At 47.7% G+C, this 16,397-nt stretch overlaps 1 protein-coding gene and 1 pseudogene across 8 annotated transcripts in view; both read right to left on the minus strand.

Annotated features, from left to right (window-relative positions):
- Positions 1-248: 248 nt before the first annotated feature.
- Positions 249-1,152, minus strand: LOC309541045 (large ribosomal subunit protein eL18 pseudogene; annotated as a pseudogene). Its single transcript has 2 exons — positions 892-1,152; positions 249-539 (listed from the first exon to the last, which is right to left on the minus strand). The product of its transcript is annotated as a large ribosomal subunit protein eL18 pseudogene (transcript).
- A 5,082-nt stretch (positions 1,153-6,234) lies between these two features.
- The window catches only part of RNF24 (ring finger protein 24), an 82,483-nt gene continuing 72,320 nt past the window's right edge, over positions 6,235-16,397 (minus strand). For all 7 annotated transcript variants that reach the window (XM_082236783.1, XM_082236780.1, XM_082236778.1 and 4 more), the window contains exons 4-6: positions 14,167-14,208; positions 10,721-10,800; positions 6,235-8,345 (exon numbers count right to left, since the gene is read on the minus strand). In XM_082236783.1, the coding sequence (XP_082092909.1) occupies positions 8,204-8,345; positions 10,721-10,800; positions 14,167-14,208 (264 nt within the window). In that variant the 3' untranslated portion in view covers positions 6,235-8,203. The remainder of the gene's footprint in view (positions 8,346-10,720; positions 10,801-14,166; positions 14,209-16,397) is intronic.

Genomic DNA, 16,397 nt, shown 5'->3' on the forward strand with positions numbered 1-16,397 from the left:
AAAAAAGGCCTTCGCTGTGGTTCTTTTCGAAAAGAGCATGCGAAAGTGACGAATGCAGCCTTCAACGTGAATTGAGGAGTGATGCCTGGCAATGGAACCACCTTCTCATTTATTTATATTTATTTTATTAAGGTTATCTATAGATTGCTGTTCTGGAGAGACGGTGGTCCAAAATGTGGTTGATTGCTTCAAAGTTTTAGCAAATTTAATCCAGCGCATCACAGCCTTCAAATATTTCAAGACCCAATCTACTTTTTGTAGCTTCGACTGGCACAGCGACCTCAAGCCCGCTCAAACTGGCCGCCCTTGGATCTGATGTACGGCTTGCAGGGGCCTTGCCAAAATGCCTGTAAACTTTGCGAGCCTTCCAGGGTCCAGAAAGCTGGCACAATTCCTTGGCCCTTGGGGGAAGCCATGGCCAACTGGTCAAAAGTCATGATCTGGCCATCAGCTTTCAGGATGTGGGTACAGGCTCCTTGGGTCACTCTCAGGACACAAGCCTTCAGTTTGGGGATTTCCTGGATGTGAACATCATCGGTTACTGTAGTGGTGCCCCGCAAGATGAATGCCTCGCAAGACGAAAAACTCGCTAGACGAAAGGGTTTTGTGGTTTTCGAGCTGCTTCACAAGATGAATTTCCCTATGGGCTTGCTTCGCAAGACAAAAACATCTTGCGTTTTTTGCAAGTTTGTTTCCTTTTTCTTAACACCGTTAATACAGTTGCGACTTGACTTCGAGGAGCAACTCATAGAATGCGGTGTGGTAGCCTTTTTTGAGGTTTTTGGCGATTTTTGAAGCTTTTCCAAAACTTCCGACACCGTGCTTCGCAAGACGAAAAATTCGCTAGACGAAAAAACTGGCGGAACGAATTAATTTCGTCTTGCGAGGCACCACTGTACCCACCATGACAGCAGTTTTGTTCTCCCGGCCTGGGAGCTTCATCTTACGGATCATGGGGGAAACGGACAGCGGAGGCATGTTGGTGTGGCTCGTAAAGAGCCATTTCAGAATCACCTTGTTGATTTTTGCATTGGGCTGTCAAGCAAGAAATCTGTAGAGCTTGGCCAGGAGGCGAAGGTAGATTGTTCTTAGGCTCTTAGGTTCTTTGTGTCAAACCTTCCGGTCCATGTTGTGGTGTATGTTAACTCCCATGGCAGCGCCAGTGGTGCCTGGAAAAAAAGTGTTTCAAAGTTTTGTCACTGGGTGTGTGGCAGACTCACCGAATGGGGTAGCTGAGTGTGGAGAGCCAGTGTGGTGTAGTGGTTAAGAGCGGTAGACTCCTAATCTGGGGAACCGGGTTCACGTCTCCGCTCCTCCACATGCAGCTGCTGGGTGACCTTGGGCCAGTCACACTTCTCTGAAGTCTCTCAGCCCCACTCACCTCACAGAGTGTTTGTTGTGGGGAGGAAGGGAAAGGAGAATGTTAGCCGCTTTGAGACTCCTTAAAGGGAGTGAAAGGCGGGATATCAAATCCAAACTCTTCTTCTTCTTCTTCTTCTTCTTCTTCTTCTTCTTCTTCTTCTTCTTCTGAGTGTCACGGACTGGTAGGATCGGAGGGAGGAACCAGCTGGGGAACCCCCAGGGAAGAAAGCTCAGAGCCCGGGGTGGTGGTGGGACAAGAAATCGTCAAAGGGAGAAGACTCGGAGGAGGTGTCAGAAGCTGAAGACGCAACAGGGCTTAATGAGCTGGGAGAGTCTGTGGCAGAGAGAAGTCCAGAATCGGAGGCAGAAGCTGAATCAGGAGGAATGCCCAGAGGCAAAGAAGTCCAGAAGTCTTTCTCCTCCTGACAAGCTCTCCTCCCCCTGGACTCCCAGAACCACCAGCAGAGGCCTAAAATCGGCAGAGGAGTGATTGGCTGTACACAAGTAGTGTCTCAGATTGCTTGGGGGTAAACCCTGGAGACAAGGGGCCTTGCACAGCCATGGGAAGGCAAGACCTTCCGTCTTGGCAACTGATTCTAGCAGGGATGAGCTGTTGTGCTCAGGAGACCTGACACTCAACCAAGTCTGTGCAGATAGTGATTTTGCTAATAAAGAGTTAACTCCGACTTGCGTGGTGTGATTTACTGCTGGCTCGCTCCTGACACTGAGTTTGCACATCAGTCTTCTCACTTTTGGAAAACTGGAGGACCCAGGAGGACAGCTGCAGACGTCCACCTACCCAGAGGAGCAACTGATCAGCTCTTTGAGGAGGCAAAGGCAGCCTTCATGCTGGGAACCTTTTCATGTAGGAACAAGTTTCGCTGATAAGACAAAATAAATGACTGTTTTTTTTTTAAAAAAAAACAAGCAAGCACCGATATGGCTGGGAACACCTGCTGAAAACATCAGGCCTCTCTCACCTGCTTCTGCTCACTCTGCCTCTGCCCGTCGAGGACCGCAAAGGCCATCTCTAGAAAACTGGTGTGGGTTAGGAGCAGGTCAGGCCACATGCCATCTTGTTGAGCATCCTATTCTCACTGTGGCCACCCAGATGCTTGCGCAAGCTGGACCCGAGCACAAGAGCAGCGAGAGGCTGGTGCAAAGTCACACCCAGTGAGCATCATGGCCGAGCAGGGATTCGAACCCTCGTCTCCCAGGTCCCATTCCGACACTGCAGCCACTGTGCCACACTGGCTGTAAATACTGGAATAGCGACTCACATTGGAAAAGCGACTTTTAAAAGGCTGGTGTGCGGAAAAGCCAGAGAAGCACAGTATTCAGAGAAAACAAAGCATGTATCCCTTGGGCCTGCTAGTCTTCCCCAAAGTGTTGCTGCAAGACATAAGAAATTGCCAAGGGGCCTTTTGTTTTTGTGTGTGGAACGCACAGGAGTTTTCCTGCAAGCAGAGAGAGAGAGAGAGAGAGAGAGAGAGAGGAGAGAGGCTGGCATCACCTTCTAGGTGGTTCTGATCTTAGGGTGTTTCAGAAGAGGACTTACTCTTTTAAGGAGGTTGCTGAGATATATCGCAAATGGGTCATGGACAGTGTTTGTTTTTTAATTTGCTAAATTTCCCTCGGAAATGGTCAATCTGGATTTAATGGTGGAGGGGCAGGGAACAGGTGGGTACAGTCATACCTCGGGTTACAGACGCTTCAAGTTGCGTTTTTTCAGGTTACGGACTGCCAAAACCTGGAAGTACCGGAATGCGTTACTTCCAGGTTTCAGCAGTCGTGCTTGCGCAGAAGCGCTTGATCACGCTTTGCGCATGCGCAGAAGCACTGAATCACAAACTGCACGTGCGCAGACACACAGCTGCGGGTTGCAAACGTGCATCCCGCACGGATCACGTTCACAACCCAAGCGTCCACTGTATTAGGAATGGGGTGTAATTTGATTCCGTTTGCATTTAAAGGCAAAACCACCTAATTTGCACATTCTGAAACAATATGAGAACTGAAATGTAGCCATCCTTTGAAATTTGCACTTCTCTTAATTTTGGGAATGCAGCATCGCAAACAACTAACCAACCGACTGACAAAGAATTACATATGATCGGGACAAGTATACTGTACATAAAGATGAATACATTAGAGAAAACAGCACTTGAAATGCATTTGATTATATATAATCACATGCAAAAAAAAATTTGTGCTATTAGGAGAAAGTCACGCCTAAATATTGGCAAGTTTTCATTAGGTTTTTAAATATATATATATTTTTAATTGTTGTTATTAACAAAAACCCTGCAAATTGCAGAAATTTTGCATTATTTTTAGGCTGTTTAAATGGTTTCAGAATAATGTACCTTTGTTTTTTGTTTTAAAATTGTCCATCTGGTGCTCTGGGCTTCTTGGGGGAGGAAGGGCAGAATATATATATTCAATAAATAAATATTACAAAATATACACATTTTAATGCATACTTTCCCCCAGCAAGTCCAAACGCAGCAGCTTTTCTTTAAAATATGCAGCACCACAAAAAGAGATACGCTGTACTTTCCGGGGACAGATTTCCCATATCTGCGCCTCACATGCACCACATTTATTTGTTTTTAAAATCTCTGTTTGTGCACCTGCAGAGAACAGCTCTCGCTGCCAACCACATTTGGCACCCGTTGGATATTCTGGAAGGTGGCCAGGTACCTGGCAGACCCCCCCTTCAGCTTGTTCATGATGTACCCAGCTAGCATCACGCTTGAGCTGCTGGCACCCACAGCCAAGAGCTGCTTTCTATCAATGCTCAGCTGACAGGCCCTGAATAGTGGGAGCGGTGCATTAGCAAAAGATCAAACGCAGCTCAGGAAAGGGCAACCCAAATGCCCGAGCAATGAGGGAGAAGCAGCTGCCATTTGTCTCCCCCTTGCCACCTGGCGATGCTTTCTGCAGTTCTCAACCCAGTTCAAAAGAAGCATCGTGGATTTGGAAAAGGTTCAGGGGGGAAAAGGCAAATGACATGATCAATGGGATGGAGCAACTCACTTCTTAGGCAAGTTTGCAGGGGCTTTTGTGTTTAGGTGAGTGAGAGGAGACACGATAAAGGGGTATAAAATTACTGAAAAGTGTACATGTGTGCACAGGGGAATTCTGTCTGCCTTGCACCAGTAGAAATTGAGAACGTCCAAGAAGCTGAATGATGGAAGATCTGGGAGCTGCAAAAGAACTGTATACACACTGAGCATCATTAAACTATGGACTTTACTATTGCAAGGGGGAGTGATGGCCACCAATTTGGGTGGTTGTGAAGAGGATGAGATAAATTAATGGAAGAGGCGGCTATTAATGGCTCCTATCTGCAATGTTCTCCCATTTACTGTGGGAAGGATGCTGTTGCACTCAGGTTCTGCCAGGGACATCTGGTTGTCCTTTGCAAGAACAGGATGCTGGACCAGATGTGTTCAACCTTATAGGGGTGTTTGTGAGACACTTCACAGGAGTAATAGAGGCGCAGACCTACATAAATTCACGGGTGTGTTTTGTGCATGGAGCTTTATGTTCCATCTATTTCGCCTTCATAGTTTCTCTCTCTCTCTCTCTCTCTCTCTCTCACACACACACACACACACACACACACAAATGTGCAATGGACTGGTTGGATGCAAAGTAGTGAGGGGAGGAACCAGCAAGGGAACCCCAAAGAGGAGAAAGTTCAGAGCCCAGGTTGGTGGTGAGACGACAATGAGTGGTCAGAGGGAGAGGACTGGGAAGAGGAGGTGTTGAAAACTGAAGAGATAATAGGGCTTAGTGAGCGGGGAGAGTCTGTGGCAGAGAGAAGTCCAGAATCAGAGGCAGAAGTGGAAGGAGAGGAAGGCCCAGAGGCAGTGATGAGTCTGGCTGGTGCAGTCACAGGTGTCTCCCTCTCCTGCTGTGAACATCTCCCCCTCCCCATGTCTCACAGAACCAGAAGAGGCATGAAAAGAGCAGATGAGAGGTTGGCTGCACACAGGCACAGTCTCTGATTGCTTGGGAAAAGCCCTGGAGAGGAGGGGACGTAGACGGCTGCTGTGGGGAGGTGGAGATTTTCAGCCTCGGCAACTCACCCATGGGGCAAGACCTACCGGGGACGAAGTGCTCTGCTCATTAGGCCTCACAGTCATCCAAGTCTGTGCAGATTGTGTTCTTGCGAATGAAAAGTCCCAACATTCATGGTGTGATTTACTGCCTGCTCACTCCTGACAATGGGCAAACATTTGTGGTAATGTTGCCTTACTGCATCCCTTCCCACCAAAAGTATACTCCGTTCCTGCAATAAGCTCTTTTTCAAAACTTCCAGGCAGCTAAGAATGTTCATAAACATTCCACGCACGGCTCCTTGGCGAACTCATTTCAATATACTGAAACCAGAGTTCTTACAGAAAAGAGCTACGGGGGTTTGTGAAAACTGCAATTTGCATGTGTTCTCCTCAGGTTTCCTCTATCCCATTTGTTATTGCTGAGTTTGTTTTCCACAAAGTAAATTGGCAAACACTTCCCCCCTCAATGTCTTAGCATGCACTGTGCAATGCCCCCTTAGTGGCTCTGCAACCATAGTTCAGATTATCCCTTAAGAGATTACCCAAAGCTGGCTTTGACTTTCCGAATGGATATATAGATAAGCAACCACAGATTCCACCACTCCGCTGTTATTTCCAAAATCTGCCTTTATTTACAGTTCAAGTCAAATCACATGCAAACGTCCCCCTCCCCCCACCCTCCCCGCATTTAAGAATAGCGATTAGCAAAAAAGATGCATTAGAATTTTAAAATAGCAATTAAATATACAAAAATATAGTTTACAAAATAAAAACCCAGCATGTTTTCTTTGTGTCTTTTCTCTTAAAAAAAAAAAAAAATTCTGCTGCAGAATTTTATTTATTTATTTTAGTGTACAAATGTCTCCTCCAGGAGGACTTCTAAGGTTCATAAACTCTCTCTCGAGTCACACGCTATTTACAAAAAGAAGACCGCGGCAGTTGGGGCAGGAAGAGATCAGGCTGAACCTGGATGGATGAAAACAGTAAAAGGCTAGTGAAAGTCATGCCATACTAAGAACCGGCTATTGGAAATTTGCCCCTATTATGGAAGGACTGGGAAGAACAGTCTGTGCCATTTTATTTTATTTTTAGCAAAAAGGGAACCTCGCGCTGTACAACATAATACTGCAAAATCCCTTCCCTGTGTCTTCTGAACAAGTGCGGACACAGAAACAAAACACACTGCCCAAAAGGGGGTTTGGGGATAGCATCCTGCCTCCTTAGCTGACCCCGAAATAATCTGCGCAGGTAATCTTGGAAATGGACCTCTCCACCGTCAGAACTTCCTCTGGCCAGAAACTTGCTTAAAAAACATTATTTTCACAAATCGATAACGGAACATGAATTGGACTCCAACCTGCCCTGACCGGTTATCTAGTGGAACCAAAAACAATTACTTTTGAACAAATCCAATGAATTCTCTATGTTCGGATACATCGAACTATATTCGCTTGGTGCCTTAGCAGTTGACAAAGTTTAGATTTGGGCGGATGGAATTGAAACACCCGTTGGAAAACGGAGACTCATCAATGGCTACTGGCCATGATGGGAGACCCTCTGGGGCGAGAGGCAGGAGGGCCAATGAGGCTCCCCAGTTGCTCACGAACTGCAATGGGAGAGAGGCTTATCACCCTTACGGCTCCCCAGAGGCTTCTGCGGGGGGGCTGCTGTGGGACACTGGAAGCTGAACTAGAAGGGTCTTTGGTCTGATCTAGCAGGCCTCTTTTTCAGATGAATCCCCACCCCGCCAAAAGTCTGCGCTCAGCTCTACGCAGAGCTGCTAAGAAGCTTGCAGAGTCCAGGGTTCGTAATAGTTGCCATTTTTATTTTGAATTCCAATCGGGTCTAGCTTCTACGCTGGCAAATGCCCTTCTGCACTCAAACCTGGTTAAAAATGGGATTTGCCGCATTGCGGGATTTAAAAAAGGGACGTTCCCCTGTTGCCGAATCCAAAAGGCTGCTAAGATGCCTCTCCTGGCTTTTCCTTGGCTTCAGAGTTGTCCATTAACGTGGCAGGAATCTGTGTGGTTTGCTTCCCCCCCGCCTCCCTCCTGGGGCACTTAAGGAATCATTTTCTGAGGCAGGAATCAAGCCAGTGTGGATCTCAAGCCCCTAGCAGGACCCTGGTGGACATTGGCCTGACTGGTAACCAAATAATCTGTGTGTCGCCGCTAGGCCTCTAAGCACCCACTCTTCCTTTGGAGAGCTGGGCTGTGCTCTCGCTCTCCGTCCCACAGCGTACGAGAGAGTCACACGGACTGCTGCTGCGGATCGTTCTGCAAACAGGCCCGGCCCTTGCCTTGTTCTGTTCTGGAAGCCACAGGCAATTCGGTATGAGGTAACCGCTGAGCGGCAGAATCTCGGGGCACGGTTCCCATTCCACCCGCAGAAAAAGGACCACACGGGGCCTCTACGATCCTGAGGCGCAAAGGGTGCGCCACTCACATCCCTCGCTCCGGCATGTGCACCGCTCAGTCCAAACGCAGGCGCCGGACCTGCGCGTGTCCTTCGTAAAGTGCTCTTACGGAAAGAAAAAGGGGGTCGGAAGGAAGAAAGGAAAAGGCCGAGCCCGTTCTCGTCGCACCGGCGGTGGTCTCGGCGCTGAGGGTGTCTCTGCGGTCCAAGCACCTTCCCCCTCCTTCAAGTGTGTCCTGGGAGCTCCTCGCGAGATGGAAGAAGCCCCGGCGAAGACCCCGAGGCTGTAAGCAGCAGGTTCAGAGAGTGGGACGTCTCTGGGCGGCAGGCCGCGCCCCAGAGAGGCTCGCGGGGAGCTATACGATGTTGGCTGCCCCAGGGAGGGGCTCTTGGGGGAGTCCGTGGGCATCCGGCTTGCTGTGGAGTTGTGCCAGCTGCAGGACGGCCATGTTGCAGAGCGGGCAGACTTTGCGCACCTCCAACCATTTGATGAGGCACCTGTGGCGGGGAAAGAAAGCAGCCCCTTCAATATAGGCAGACTTCAAGCTAGGAATATAGCAGAATAGAATAGAATAGAATAGAATAGAATAGAATAGAATAGAATAGAATAGAATAGAATAGAATAGAATAGAATGGAATTTGTTATTTATACGCCGCCCATCTGGCTGGGTTTCTCCAGCCACTGGGTGGCTTCCAACAGACTATTAAAATACATTGGTCTGTTAAACATTAAAAGCTTCCCTAAACAGGGCTGCCTTCAGATGTCTTCTAAAAGTCTGGTAATTGTTCTTCTCTTTGACATCTGGTGGGAGGGTGTTCCACAGGGCGGGTGCCACTACCAAGAAGGCCCTCTGCCTGGTTCCCTGTAACTTGGCTTCTCGCAGCGAGGGAACCCCCAGAAGGCCCTCGGCGCTGGACCTCAGTGTCTGGGAAGAACAATGGGGGTGGAGATGTTCTTTCAGGTATACTGGACCAGGGCCCTTTACAGCTTTAAAGGTCAGCACAAACACTTTGAATTGTGCTCGGAAATGTTCTGGGAGCCAATGTAGTAACCCAAATAAAGCAGTGGTTTTTAACCAGTATGCCGCGGCAACCTGGGGGGCCTTGAATGATGGTCAGGGGTGCCGCAGGCAACACTGGCCTCCATCCCTCTTTCCTTCCCTCCCTCCTCTGATGCCCTCTCCCATTTCTGCCTCCCAAAGGCTTATGTGGCTGTTTGTTGCAGCAGCCCTGGCTAGAATCTCCCCCAGACGAATCGTGCCTCTGGGGTTGGCCAGGGGGTGCTGGGTGCCAGGAGCTGAGGTGACCTCAGAGTAGGCAAGCAAGCGGACACGGGAGTCGAGCCTGCCAGTCTGCCAACCCTTGCTCTTGGGAATGGACAGACAAGTCCCAGGCCCCTGTGGGGCAGCGTGAGGAGGCATCTCTCTCTGGGGGCAGCTCAGAGACCGGGGATGGTAGCAGTGGCTGCCCAGAGGACTCCCAAGGAGAGGGGAGAGGAGAGGAGGCTGAGGAAACACTCCACAAGGGCAAAGATCTTTTTTGGTAAGTTGCTTTGAGTTGCCTGTGGGAAAAAGAAAAACCCTAATAATAATTAATAATAATAATAATTTATTATTTATACCGCGCCTATCTGGCTGGGCCTCCCCAGCCACTCTGGGCGGCTTCCATAAAAACCAAAAATACAGTAAAATATCACACGTTAAAAAATTCCCTGAACAGGGCTGCCTTAAGATGTCTTCTGAATGTCAGGTAGTTGTTCTTCTCTTTGACATGTGGTGGGAGGGCGTTCCACAGAGCGGGTGCCACTACCGAGAAGGCCCTCTGCCTGGTTCCCTGTAGCTTTGCTTCTCGCAATGAGGGAACTGCCAGAAGGCCATCGGCGCTGGACCTCAGCGTCCGGGCAGAATGATGGGGGTTGAGACGCTCCTTCAGGTATACTGGACCGAGGCCGTTTAGGGCTTTAAAGGTCAGCACCAACACTTTGAATTGTGCTCGGAAACGTACTGGGAGCCAATGTAGGTCTTTCAAGACCGGTGTTATATGGTCTCGGCGGCCGCCCCCAGTCACCAGTCTAGCTGCCGCATTCTGGATTAATTGTAGTTTCTGGGTCACCTTCAAAGGTAGCCCCACGTAGAGTGCATTGCAGTAGTCCAAGCGGGAGATAACCAGAGCATGCACCACTCTGGCGAGACAGTCTGTGGGCAGATAGGGTCTCAGCCTACGTACCAGATGGAGCTGGTGAACAGCTGCCCTGGACACAGATTTGACCTGTGCCTCCATGGACAGCTGTGAGTCCAAATGACTCCCAGGCTGCGCACCTGGTCCTTCAGGGGCACAGTTACCCCTTTCAGGACCAGGGAATCCTCCACACCTGCCCGCCTCCTGTCCCCCAAAAACAGTACTTCTGTCTTGTCAGAAGTCAGAATAAATTTAATAATCGTAAACCCACCCTGCTTGCATTTGAAACTGCCTTATACTGCATCAGACTGCCAGCCTCTCGGCTTGGCTGAGTACTGGCACCCACAATCCTTTGGACTGGCGTTGCCAGGGGAAGGAGCCTGGCACTTTCTGCAGGACGGGGTCTGGCTTTGTTTATCGTACATGACAAGGGATGCGCCTAACGGATGTCCCCATGGCCTGGAAACAAAGGGAAGGCTTTCTCCTCTGCCGCCGCCACCATGACGGGACCCGGCTCTTAGATGGTGGGTGCAAACCTCTAGGGAAACCAGGAGGCACCGTCCTCACAGCCGAGGCCAATCCCCTCCGCTGCTCCCCCAAATTTACATCCCCTGCCGCAGCCCCAGGGGTTTCCAAGAGAGGCCAGAGGGAGGCCTTTGCAAACATTTCTCCCCAGACTTTTCTTGCGCACTTACTTTCTGTGGAAGGCGTGTTTGCATGGGCAGATTCCCAGCTCATCTTTGGGCTTGAACTCCTCCAAACAAACAGCACAGATCTGAAAGGAGCAGGGCAAAGGAACAAGGGGAGAAAGAAGAAAGGTCAGTTAGACGGGGGGGGGGGGGGGAAAAGGAAGCATTTTGCATTCAGAACCACAGAGTTGGAAGGGACCTGAGGATCTAGTCCAAGCCCCTGCAATGGCAACCCAGCCAGATGGGTGGGGAATAATAATAATAATAATAATAATAATAATAATAATAATAATAATGATGCTGCAAATTCCTGCACTGCAGGGGGTTGGATTAGATGATTCTCAAAGTACTTTCCAGCTCTACAATTTGATGATTCTAACCTTGGCATTATCAGCAGCACACTCTAGCCAATTGAGCTATCCAGGGATAATAACAACAACAACAAATTTTATTTATACCCCGCCCTCCCCGGCCAGAGCTGGGCTCAGGGCTGCTAACACAAATAAAATCACAGTAAAAACATAAGGGGGAGGGGCAAAAAACCCAAACAAAACCAATTTAAAATACAGGTTAAAACGCGATTTAAAATGCAGCCTCATTTTAAAAGCAGCCCACAGATCAAAACCATAAGGGGAGGGAAACATAAGGGTCAGACTGAGTCCGAACCAAAGGCCAGGGGGAATAGCTCTGGCTTGCAGGCCCAGATGTCAAGTCCCGCAGGGCCCTAGTCTCTTGTGACAAAGCGTTCCACCAAGTCGGGGCCAGTACTGAAAAGGCCCTGACCCTAGTTGAGACCAGTCTAACCACCTTGCGACTTGGGACCTCCAAAATGTTGTTATTTGTGGACCTTAAGGTCCTCCGCGGGGCATACTAGGATGATGGACTCAGATAGATTTCAAAAGAAGAAAATGATGTTATGTGCACAGGAACAGCCCTACTGGCTGCAGCTAATATATTTATATTTGCCAGTTGGAGGCAGCAAGGCTTTTGAGCCCCAGTTGCTGGAAACTGCAGGAGGAGGGAGTTGGTCTTGTGTTCAAATCCCGATTTCTGGTTTCCCACAGACAACTGTCCCCCCACTTTGAGAACAGGGTGCTGGACAAGATGAGACACTGGTCCGATCCTGCAGGCTCTGCTTATGTTCTTTGGAAGAAGAGTTTTGATGCTACAAAGCGAGAATGTTTTCGAGTGGATTAAAAGGTAAGGACGCCGGGGACTGTGTGGGAGATAATTTTGGTAAAATAAAAATAAATGAAATCGTTTTGAAGGCACCCATAACTGTGCTGGCTCCTGGACTGTCCTGATTTATTCAAGCTGAAATTTACCAGAAATGAGAACAATCCCAGTTCAGAAAAAAACACCTTTGTCTCCAGTATCTGAGATTCCTGCACTGTGGAGAGGGGGTTGGAATAGAGGACCTTTAGGGACCCCTAATTCTTTAGGGACTCTGCAATTCTACAAAAAGGACTGGAGGGAACTGTGCCCGAGTCAGAGCCAATTCTTTTGAGAAAGGTACAGAACTTTCCAGCCTCCTCTAAGGCCTGCTGGGACTCTCCACCCAGCAGTAAGGATTTATAGCCTATAAAAATAACCTCTCCGGCTGTGTGGCAACTGGCAGTTGCATAACCAAACTTGCTTTTTTTCTTCTTTTTGGGCTTTTATTTCCTCCGAGCAGAGCGATAACGGTGTCAGGTTTGTGCTGCTGAAAGTCCGGCCTTCTGAGCACGCATACCAGCGGCCCCAGCGCACTCCCCACTTCCCTCCAAAATTTAAATTTAGAGCCCCGTAACTCATTCCGTCAGCGCCGATGGCGCCACAGTAACTGAGGAGGCTTTCGACTTCTCTTCCCCTCCTCGGCTCGATGTCTCTTCCCACCTTGCCAGATTTCAAGAGTTACAAGAGACTGAAAACATCCTTGCTGAGCTCAGGAAAAAGTCGAAAGGAAGGTGACCCAAGTGGTGCCTAATTTCACCGGCAAAGGAAGGAGGCAAGATTCCAGACTTCACAAGGCTCTTCTCTGGATGGAAAAGAGAGCCCCTGACTTATTTTTGGAGAAGGCTCTACATTATTCACAAGGGACAATATGTGACAGAGTTCTGAAAATTAGGTGGGTTTCATGTCTTTGTTGGCACTAAGTTGGTTCTGATTACAGTCGTACCTTGGAAGTCGAACGGAATCCGTTCCGGAATTTCGTTTGACTTCCGAAATGTTCAGAAACCAAGGCGTGGCTTCCCAATGGTTTCCGGTTGTGCAGGCGCGCCAGAAATAATAGCGGAAGCCGCGCTGGATGTTCAGCTTCCAAAAAAAGTTCGAAACCAGAACACTCACTTCTGGTTTCTGATTGTTTGGGAGCTGAATCGTTTGACTCCCAAGGCATTTGGGTGCTGAGGTAAGACTGTATATTTAGTGTAAATATATATATATATATATATATATATATATGCAGGTTTTGGTGTCTTCGGGTGTCTTCCCGTGTAAGAGTCGGGGTGTCTGTGCGACGTTTCGACGAGGTCTCACTCGTCATCTTCAGGCTGGTGCTTTCGGCTTCTTGTTACTGGAACAGAGCAGAGTCTGGTGTTTGAGTTCCTATAAATACTGTTGAGGGGTGTGGTGTATAGCCTCCAACGTTCTGGGCAGAGAGGAAGTTCCTAGATTAGTGTGCCTTTTCTTCTTTTGTTCCTTAATTACTTGAGGGATATCTTGGGTGATTTCATGAGTGATATTCTGAATACCCCTGGGTGGGTCATTAAGTGTAGATTAGTTGCTAAAGCTTTCGTGTCTTGACCTCTTGAGCTTGTGAAGAGTTTTTCTGAGAAGATGGCTGTGCTGCATTTAGTTGTGCTCTGGCTTGGCTTCGTGTATAGGGGCGAGCTGTGGTTTTGTGCCTTGTGCCAGCCAGATCTGTGTAGGGATTGCAGGGATATATATATATATATATCTTTACATTTGCACTTTTCTGTCTTTTCACTTTAGTTTTTATAACTGAAATACTTTACTTTTTTGTTTAAATTTTTCTTTATACCTTTCCTTTTACAACCAACACAAAACAAAGATTTAAATTATTCCATATTGTTCAGTATGATGTAACTGAAATGTTCTTAATCAAATATTATTAATGATAAAGTTAGTTCTATATCTATTAAACTGCCGTGACTCCTCTTCAACCCCCCCCAATATATCCTGGAAGCTGTAAATTGGGGTGGTTGTTTAAATTTTTTTGATGGGAGAGAGCCAATCTCTCACAGAATTACAGTTCCCCGAGTTTCTTGGAGGGGTGGAATCAAGATTAAGGCAAATTGGGGCTGTGCTATAGATCTGCCTGGTGGCTAGTGAAGGGCAAATCTGTCCATTTCAGTTATCTCGATTTCTCATTTCCCCCCCCAACCTTAAATTCAATTCTCCTTGTTTCCACATCAGTTTGATTTTCTTTGTGGGTGACAAAGTCAGCTTACCTCATGTAGGTTGAGTTCTTTGACTTTTTCCTTTAGAATAACCTGCAAGGGGAAAAAAGGAGAGAGAGAGAGAGAGAGTGTTAGAAAACGGAGGTGCCTGTAATTGTGCAAAAAAAAACAAAAACCCACACAACGAAAACAAACATTGCAAAACAGGGGTTGAATTCTTGTAAGATGCATGCAAGCCGGACAACACAGCAGACCTTTGCTCCCAAAGGTTCAAAAGCAGCACCAGAATGAAATCTGCCCCACTGGGCATGCTAAAAAGGCCCCCACAAACATATCATCCACTTATAGATACAGAAAGGGAGGGGGGAAGAGTTTAATGCATTGAATGGCCTCCATGCAGTGCTTTTTTCTGGGGTGTGTGTGTGTGTGTGATGATACGCAGGGGTACGCACACCCCTAAACATTTTTGTGAATCTTTGTACTTTTGTCCATTCGCTGTATTTATTTTCCCTGATTTGAACTATAAAATGGTGATTTTCTTGAGTCAAAATGAGAATACCCCTAAACATTTTTTTTAGGAATAAAAACCACTACTTTCATGGGATCATGATTCAGGTAGGTAGCCGTGTTGGTCTGACGCAGTCGAAATATATATATATATATATAATAAATTTTCCAGGGGCACCCAGTTTGTTCTGGGTATAAGCTTTCGTGTGAAGTGTGCATGCACACGAAAGCTTATACCAAGAACAAACTTAGTTAACCTCTAAGGTGTTACTAGACAGTTTTTAAATTTTTGTTTATATATTTCCATGGGATCATGAAAGAGAAGGTGCAGTGCAATCCTATGCATGTTTTGCTCGGGAGCAATTCCAAGGTCCTGTTTGCACTTGGAGCTTCTCTGGACTGCAGCTAGTGCCACTGCTTCCCTCCTGCAAAAACCTCGAGATTACACACACACACACACACACACACACACACACACACAGAGTCATACCTCATGTTACATTTGCTTCATGTTACATTCTTTCAGGTTACGTCCCGTGGCGACCCGGAAGTACTGGAAAGGGTTACTTTTGGGTTTTGCTGCTCACGCATGCGCAGAAGTGCAAAATGACGTCACGTGCATGCGCAAAAGTGCCAAATTGCAACTTGCGTGTGCGCAGACGTGTCACTGCGGGTTGCGCTCTTTTCATGTTGCGGACAGGCCTCCGGAACGGATCCCGTTCGCAACCAGAGGTACCACTGTATAATTTTCTGTTTTACTATTTCAAATATTAAGATATCAATGACTTCCCTTCTTCTCTTTCCATGGTTCATTTTACATATCACAAATCCCTCCATATTTTACAAAAACCTCTCTCTCTCTCTCTTTCCAGAAAACCTTCTCCTGAACGCTGAATTGGAGCAAACATTAATTGGGCTTTCTGTGAACTAATGTTTGCTCCGATTCAGCGCTCAAGAGCGGGTTTTCCCGGGGAAAGCGGCAAGGCAAATGTAAAACCACTTGCCCCTATGCTTTCTAGGCACGGGATGAGTGGAAGTATGGAAGACCGCTACAGCAACCATGGGTGAACATCAATGAGCTGAAGTACAGAGCTTTTGTTTAGCAGAGTTGTTCCGTTCACAGAAAGACTTCCCCTTCTGTCCCTCCTCGGCAGGGCTGGACGTTATCTGCTTTCCAACATCGTAATGTATCGCCAGCTAAACCCCAACGTATTACGATGTCAGAAAGGACACACACACAGTGATTTGCGATGCATTGCCAGGCCAATTCTTTAGAAACGGTTATTGCGATGTGGTCTAGAAACCGTTACTGGATGATGTATCAATATATCGCCCAGCCCTGCTCCCCGGAAGGCGCACTGTTCTGTTGTCCCAAACACTCCAGATGAAAATTGTGTTGGCTGGGGAAAGGGAGGATGGGGAGAGGAGAGGGAGAGGAAGTTCCACTGCGGAAATGGAAATTATTAAGTTAGCCGGACGTCTTCACTGGATACAACCCCAGGTTCCCAGAGACAAGATGGCGGCTCCTTGGCTGCTGGGAGCCAAACCATGGTTTGGCCTAAGTGTTACGTCCAAACTCAGGCTCTTGCTTTATGTCAAACTACAGTTTACAGAACAAACCTCGGCTACAGTTTGTGGTTTGGGCAGGGAAGGATAAATCAGGTATGGGTGTGTCAAAGTCGTTCCCAGTTATCCCTGCCTTCATTGGGGTTTTTTTCCTTGGTGGTGAATTCTAATTTGGAAGCTCCCTGGGGCAGGGGTCAAATCTTATTGCT

Source organism: Podarcis vaucheri (genome assembly GCF_965113315.1).
Source record: "Podarcis vaucheri genome assembly, chromosome: 9".
Taxonomy (NCBI): Eukaryota; Metazoa; Chordata; class Lepidosauria; order Squamata; family Lacertidae; genus Podarcis; species Podarcis vaucheri.